At 42.8% G+C, this 8747-nt stretch overlaps 1 protein-coding gene across 1 annotated transcript; it reads left to right on the plus strand.

Moving 5' to 3' along the window:
- Positions 1-671: 671 nt before the first annotated feature.
- On the plus strand, positions 672-7384 carry LOC118377856 (probable ATP-dependent RNA helicase DDX52). The gene is made up of 5 exons (XM_052505580.1): positions 672-783; positions 1198-1397; positions 2734-2861; positions 2965-3150; positions 7184-7384. Exons 2-5 carry the CDS (start codon positions 1220-1222, stop codon positions 7367-7369), a joined length of 678 nt encoding a protein of 225 aa, XP_052361540.1. The 5' UTR covers positions 672-783; positions 1198-1219; the 3' UTR covers positions 7370-7384.
- The last annotated feature ends 1363 nt before the right edge of the window (positions 7385-8747 follow it).

Here is an 8747-nt window from a genome sequence, read left to right on the forward strand (position 1 = left end):
CGACTGTGATTATTATTATTGGACCATGCTGGTCATTTATGAACATTTGAACATCTTGGCCATGTTCTGTTATAATCTCCACCGGCACAGCCAGAAGAGGACTGGCCACCCCTCATAGTCTGGTTCCTCTCTAGGTTTCTTCCTAGGTTCTGGCCTTTGGAGGAGTTTTTCCTAACCACAGTGCTTCTACACCTGCATTTGCTTTCTGTTTGGGGTTTTAGTCTGGGTTTCTGTACAGCACTTTGTGACATCGGCTGATGAAAAAAAGGGTCTTTATAAATACATGTCATTTATTGAGTAAATTGTAAAACATTTAAACTAAATCATTATTAGGTATTCTGTCTCCATGACACTAGCTGAATGTTTTCTCTCAACTCCTGTCAACTCCTGTCTCGTTAATGAGAGAGGATCTGTAGAGGACGTAAACACATCACAGTGTTGTTCAATAATATAGTAACGTCCTCAACGACAAATACTGCCGTTTGAGACATGGAAAATACCAAACGTAACCATGCAAACGAAATACGTTATACTTTGTTTTCCATATTCCACTGATGAGACAATGGCGACACCATGTGGACACGAGGTACAACCACAAACATATCCAGGCTTTATAATCAATCCACGACTCACCGGTTGGTTGAACTAGACTGGGATCGAGTCGTCATGCCTTTTCCTCGTCTCCACGCTGTTTCAATGGACGCCTTCGACTTGTTTCGTAAACTCGGAGCCGGAGCGAAATTTGATTTCAAGAGGTTTGGTAAAGATGCCGAACGATTTAAGGTAATGAGGACGATGTCCAATATTTCTCTATTCGTGTTCAGCGAGTAGTATTTGAACCCTGCAAAGATTTGAGCGGTTCGTTAGCGTGTCTTGCCCTCGATCTGTAGAGACACAGTCCAGCTAAATTAGCTAGTTTCAGGTTTAAAATGAATACATCTCGAACTCAATGTTTCGTTTATTCTCATAAATTGAAGTCCCGGATGATATTATCTATGTAACTTTCGATTGTTTTGGTTAACTAACATTATTCTGAACGTTTTGCAGTGAGATGTATCAGGACATATATCACATTAGGATTTAGCGGTCTTGGAGTATTGCTAGTTTTAGTAGTAGTAGTAGTAGTAGTAGTAGTAGTAGTATACTCTTGTCATTAACAATAGTTATATGTATTTATGGTACGTGTGTGCGTTCCAGGTGGTGAGATCTCAAGAGAAAGATGTATCTGACCACTATGGGATCGACTTTTTTCGGGACCGGAACAACCCACGGCAACCAGGAGCAGAGAGCGGAGGAGAAGCAAGACGAGGAGGGAGAGGGAGATGCTGCTGCAGGGAAAAGGAAACGACAGGATGAGGAGAAGACTGCAAAGAAGAAGAAAGATACTCAGGCTGAAGGTAGTATTTGGAGGCTTGTGTTCTACAGTGCGGTGAAAAAGTATTTACCCCTTTCTGATTCTCTATTTTTGATACTGAATGTTAAATCTTCAACCAAAACCTAATATTAGATAAAGATAACCTGTGTTTACAAATGGCAAAAAAATAGTGTACTTATTCAATTAACAAAGTTATGTAACACCCAATGCCCCTGTGTAAAAGTAATTGTCCACTTACACTCAATAACTGGTTGTGCCACCTTAGCTGCAGTGACTCCAACCAACCACTTCCTGTAGTTGATCAGTCCACCTTTAGCTCCAGTGACTCCAACCAACCACTTCCTGTAGTTGATCAGTCCACCTTTAGCTCCAGTGACTCCAACCAACCACTTCCTGTAGTTGATCAGTCCACCTTTAGCTGCAGTGACTAACCAACCACTTCCTGTCGTTGATCAGTCCACCTTTAGCTGCAGTGACTCCAACCAACCACTTCCTGTCGTTGATCAGTCCACCTTTAGCTGCAGTGACTAACCAACCACTTCCTGTCGTTGATCAGTCCACCTTAGCTCCAGTGACTCCAACCAACCACTTCCTGTAGTTGATCAGTCCACCTTTACCTGCAGTGACTCCAACCAACCACTTCCTGTTGTTGATCAGTCCACCTTTAGCTCCAGTGACTCCAACCAACCACTTCCTGTAGTTGATCAGTCCACCTTTAGCTGCAGTGACTCCAACCAACCACTTCCTGTCGTTGATCAGTCCACCTTTAGCTGTAATAACTCCAACCAACCACTTCCTGTAGTTGATCAGTCCACCTTTAGCTGCAGTGACTCCAACCAACCACTTCCTGTCGTTGATCAGTCCACCTTTAGCTGTAATAACTCCAACCAAACACTTCCTGTAGTTGATCAGTCCACCTTTAGCTGTAATAACTCCAACCAAACACTTCCTGTAGTTGATCAGTCCACCTTTAGCTCCAGTGACTCCAACCAAACACTTCCTGTAGTTGATCAGTCCACCTTTAACTTCAAAGACTCCAACCAAACACTTCCTGTAGTCTCTCACATCGATGTGGAGGAATTTTGGCCCACTCTTCCATGCAGAAATGCTTTAACTCAGTGACATTTTTGGGTTTTCAAGCTTGAAATGCTTGTTTCAAGTCCTGCCACAACATCTCAATTGGGATTAGGTCTGGACTTTGACTTGGCCATTTCCAAAACTTAATGTGTTGCTTTTTGGGCATCTTTCCACAGCGGTGTGTTCTGTGTGTTCTGTGTGTTTCAACTGGAGCTTATTGTTGTTTAAAATGACCCATGAATGAATTCAGCATTCTGATGGTCCCTGTCGTTTTGTTGTAGTGGCGTGTGAGGAGACCGAGGGCATCCTGTGGACCTCCTCTGCAGACAGGAAGTCTAAAGGCTTGAAGGAGGGGAGGGACAGAGACAAGACATCCATGAAGAGACTCCAACACCTCCACCAAGAGAAGGTATACACACACACACACACACACACACACACACACACACACACACACACACACAGCTCTTCGCTCTGTCTACCTGTTGAATCTCATCTCTGTGTGTTGTCAGGTGAACCGTGTCCGTATGCAACATCGTATCAACGTGCATGGCTGTGACGTGCCTGACCCAGTGTGCACCTTCTCCGAGCTGCAGTCCGAGTACGACCTGAACCCACGCGTCCTCCAGAACCTGTCCGCAGCTGGACTCACCATACCCACGCCCATCCAGATGCAGGCTATACCCCTGATGATGCATGTGAGTACACAGAGATGCATGACTGTATGGATATATAGAATGGAACACAGACTGATGAGTGTGTGGATATATATAGAATGGAACACAGGGACTGAGTGTGGATATATATAGAATGGAACACAGACTGATGAGAGTGTGGATATATATAGAATGGAACACAGGGACTGAGTGTGGATGTATATAGAATGGAACACAGGGACTGAGTGTGGATGTATATAGAATGGAACACAGGGACTGAGTGTGGATGTATATAGAATGGAACACAGGGACTGAGTGTGGATGTATATAGAATGGAACACAGGGACTGAGTGTGGATGTATATAGAATGGAACACAGGGACTGAGTGTGGATGTATATAGAATGGAACACAGGGACTGAGTGTGGATGTATATAGAATGGAACACAGGGACTGAGTGTGGATGTATATAGAATGGAACACAGGGACTGAGTGTGGATGTATATAGAATGGAACACAGGGACTGAGTGTGGATGTATATAGAATGGAACACAGGGACTGAGTGTGGATGTATATAGAATGGAACACAGGGACTGAGTGTGGATATATATAGAATGGAACACAGGGACTGAGTGTGGATGTATATAGAATGGAACACAGGGACTGAGTGTGGATGTATATAGAATGGAACACAGGGACTGAGTGTGGATATATATAGAATGGAACACAGGGACTGAGTGTGGATATATATAGAATGGAACACAGGGACTGAGTGTGGATATATAGAATGGAACACAGGGACTGAGTGTGGATATATATAGAATGGAACACAGGGACTGAGTGTGGATATATATAGAATGGAACACAGGGACTGAGTGTGGATATATATAGATTGGAACACAGGGACTGAGTGTGGATATATATAGAATGGAACACAGGGACTGAGTGTGGATATATATAGAATGGAACACAGGGACTGAGTGTGGATATATATAGAATGGAACACAGGGACTGAGTGTGGATATATATAGAATGGAACACAAGGACTGAGTGTGGATATATATAGAATGGAACACAGGGACTGAGTGTGGATATATATAGAATGGAACACAGGGACTGAGTGTGGATATATATAGAATGGAACACAGGGACTGAGTGTGGATATATATAGAATGGAACACAGGGACTGAGTATGGATATATAGAATGGAACACAGGGACTGAGTGTGGATATATATATAGAATGGAACACAGGGACTGAGTGTGGATATATATATAGAATGGAACACAGGGACTGAGTGTGGATATATATATAGAATGGAACACAGGGACTGAGTGTGGATATATATATAGAATGGAACACAGGGACTGAGTGTGGATGTATATAGAATGGAACACAGGGACTGAGTGTGGATGTATATAGAATGGAACACAGGGACTGAGTGTGGATGTATATAGAATGGAACACAGGGACTGAGTGTAGATATATAGAATGGAACACAGGGACTGAGTATGGATATATATAGAATGGAACACAGGGACTGAGTGTGGATATATATAGAATGGAACACAGGGACTGAGTGTGGATATATATATAGAATGGAACACAGGGACTGAGTGTGGATGTATATAGAATGGAACACAGGGACTGAGTGTGGATGTATATAGAATGGAACACAGGGACTGAGTGTGGATATATATAGAATGGAACACAGGGACTGAGTGTGGATATATATAGAATGGAACACAGGGACTGAGTGTGGATGTATATAGAATGGAACACAGGGACTGAGTGTGGATGTATATAGAATGGAACACAGGGACTGAGTATGGATGTATATAGAATGGAACACAGGGACTGAGTATGGATGTATATAGAATGGAACACAGGGACTGAGTGTGGATATATATAGAATGGAACACAGGGACTGAGTGTGGATATATAGAATGGAACACAGACTGAGTGTGGATATATATAGAATGGAACACAGACTGAGTGTGGATATATATAGAATGGAACACAGACTGAGTGTGGATATATATAGAATGGAACACAGACTGAGTGTGGATATATATAGAATGGAACACAGGGACTGAGTGTGGATGTATATAGAATGGAACACAGGGACTGAGTGTGGATGTATATAGAATGGAACACAGGGACTGAGTGTGGATGTATATAGAATGGAACACAGGGACTGAGTGTGGATGTATATAGAATGGAACACAGGGACTGAGTGTGGATGTATATAGAATGGAACACAGACTGAGTGTGGATATATATAGAATGGAACACAGACTGAGTGTGGATATATATAGAATGGAACACAGACTGAGTGTGGATATATATAGAATGGAACACAGACTGAGTGTGGATATATATAGAATGGAACACAGACTGAGTGTGGATATATATAGAATGGAACACAGACTGAGTGTGGATATATATAGAATGGAACACAGACTGAGTGTGGATATATATAGAATGGAACACAGACTGAGTGTGGATATATATAGAATGGAACACAGACTGAGTGTGGATATATAGAATGGAACACAGACTGAGTGTGGATATATAGAATGGAACACAGACTGAGTGTGGATATATAGAATGGAACACAGACTGAGTGTGGATATATATAGAATGGAACACAGGGACTGAGTGTGGATGTATATAGAATGGAACACAGGGACTGAGTGTGGATGTATATAGAATGGAACACAGGGACTGAGTGTAGATATATATAGAATGGAACACAGGGACTGAGTATGGATATATATAGAATGGAACACAGGGACTGAGTGTGGATATATATAGAATGGAACACAGGGACTGAGTGTGGATATATATATAGAATGGAACACAGGGACTGAGTGTGGATGTATATAGAATGGAACACAGGGACTGAGTGTGGATGTATATAGAATGGAACACAGGGACTGAGTGTGGATATATATAGAATGGAACACAGGGACTGAGTGTGGATATATATAGAATGGAACACAGGGACTGAGTGTGGATGTATATAGAATGGAACACAGGGACTGAGTGTGGATGTATATAGAATGGAACACAGGGACTGAGTATGGATGTATATAGAATGGAACACAGGGACTGAGTATGGATGTATATAGAATGGAACACAGGGACTGAGTGTGGATATATATAGAATGGAACACAGGGACTGAGTGTGGATATATAGAATGGAACACAGACTGAGTGTGGATATATATAGAATGGAACACAGACTGAGTGTGGATATATATAGAATGGAACACAGACTGAGTGTGGATATATATAGAATGGAACACAGACTGAGTGTGGATATATATAGAATGGAACACAGGGACTGAGTGTGGATGTATATAGAATGGAACACAGGGACTGAGTGTGGATGTATATAGAATGGAACACAGGGACTGAGTGTGGATGTATATAGAATGGAACACAGGGACTGAGTGTGGATGTATATAGAATGGAACACAGGGACTGAGTGTGGATGTATATAGAATGGAACACAGACTGAGTGTGGATATATATAGAATGGAACACAGACTGAGTGTGGATATATATAGAATGGAACACAGACTGAGTGTGGATATATATAGAATGGAACACAGACTGAGTGTGGATATATATAGAATGGAACACAGACTGAGTGTGGATATATATAGAATGGAACACAGACTGAGTGTGGATATATATAGAATGGAACACAGACTGAGTGTGGATATATATAGAATGGAACACAGACTGAGTGTGGATATATATAGAATGGAACACAGACTGAGTGTGGATATATATAGAATGGAACACAGACTGAGTGTGGATATATAGAATGGAACACAGACTGAGTGTGGATATATAGAATGGAACACAGACTGAGTGTGGATATATATAGAATGGAACACAGACTGAGTGTGGATATATAGAATGGAACACAGACTGAGTGTGGATGTATAGAATGGAACACAGACTGAGTGTGGATATATAGAATGGAACACAGACTGAGTGTGGATATATAGAATGGAACCCTAAATAATATCATTGTATGCATCTCTCTCACCCCTCTCCCAGGGTCGTGAGTTGTTGGCGTGTGCTCCGACAGGTTCGGGGAAGACTCTAGCGTTCTGTCTCCCTCTCCTGACACACCTGAAACAGCCTGCTAACCTCGGCATCAGAGCTCTGGTCATCTCTCCCACCAGGGAACTGGCCAGCCAGGTACACACATATATAGAAGTGTTTGGTCGTCATGCCTCATAAACAAATCCATGTCTTGTGGTCGTTGTGCCTTGGGGTGAGTATAATAAGAATTTCCTGCTCTCAATCGCCCGTGCTCCTCTCACCTCTCACCTCTCACTCACCAGGCTCTCTCAGATATTCGCCTGTGCTCCTCTCACCTCTCACCTCTCACTCACCAGGCTCTCTCAGATATTCGCCTGTGCTCCTCTCACCTCTCACCTCTCACTCACCAGGCTCTCTCAGATATTCGCCTGTGCTCCTCTCACCTCTCACTCACCAGGCTCTCTCAGATATCGCAATTCTTATTAGCCAATGCCGGCACTTGATCTGGTCCTTGTCACAGGCATTGCAGCTTGGAAGTAGGTTACGCGTGAAGACGGACTCACCGGGGAGGCCACACACGTCCTCATTGAATTCCGAGGCGCGTAATTGAGGATGATAGAACTGTCCACATTTTACTTTTCGTCAGCCGACAAGATGAGTAACGAACACTGTCGATCTACTATCCAACAGTTGACCTGGTCTATTGGTCAGCTTGTCCTTCTGTGTGAGAAATACATATTGCAAACATAGTCAGGGAGAGTTGTGGTAACGATAGACCCCAAACTAATACAACCACTATATATGTCAAATACATTTTAAAAGCAATGAGGTTCATGCAGCATGACATTTAGCTTAAGCACAGCGATGTGCACACGGCAGTAGGCTATAAACGCAAATGTTATAAAATTCAATTACCGGAAAACACCGTTCTCAAAAGTGCACTGCAAATGCCAGCGGTTTGATTTGACAAGAGATGAAGATCTCCTTCACCAATGTAGAAAGACGGAAGATCTGAAGATGCAACAACAAGCATGGGTTGTGGTCCTTCTGTAGCTCAGTTGGTAGAGCATGGCGCTTGTAACGCCAGGGTAGTGGGTTCGATTCCCGGGACCACCCATACATAGACACACATGACTGTAAGTCGCTTTGGATAAAAGCGTCTGCTAAATGGCATATATATTATATATTTATTGTTGCTGTGGGTTGTTGCTATGGGTTGTTGCTATGGGTTGTTGCTATGGGTTGTTGCTGTGGGTTGTTGCTGTGGGTTGTTGCTATGGGTTGTTGCTATGGTTGTTGCTATGGGTTGTTGCTATGGGTTGTTGCTATGGGTTGTTGCTGTGGGTTGTTGCTATGGGTTGTTGCTGTGGGTTGTTAATATGTGTAATATTGTGTCTTTGGCTGCTGGACAATTATAGAACATGAGAAATACTGGTTCTGGCCCCTCTATCGAGAACAACAGGCTCTGGCCTCTCTCTCTATCGAGAACAATGGGCTCTGGCCTCTCTCTCTATCGAGAACAATGGGCTCTGGCCTCTATCGAGAACAACGGGCTCTGGCCTCTATCGGGAACAAC

Source organism: Oncorhynchus keta, unplaced genomic scaffold (assembly GCF_023373465.1).
Source record: "Oncorhynchus keta strain PuntledgeMale-10-30-2019 unplaced genomic scaffold, Oket_V2 Un_contig_24147_pilon_pilon, whole genome shotgun sequence".
Lineage (NCBI taxonomy): Eukaryota > Metazoa > Chordata > Actinopteri > Salmoniformes > Salmonidae > Oncorhynchus > Oncorhynchus keta.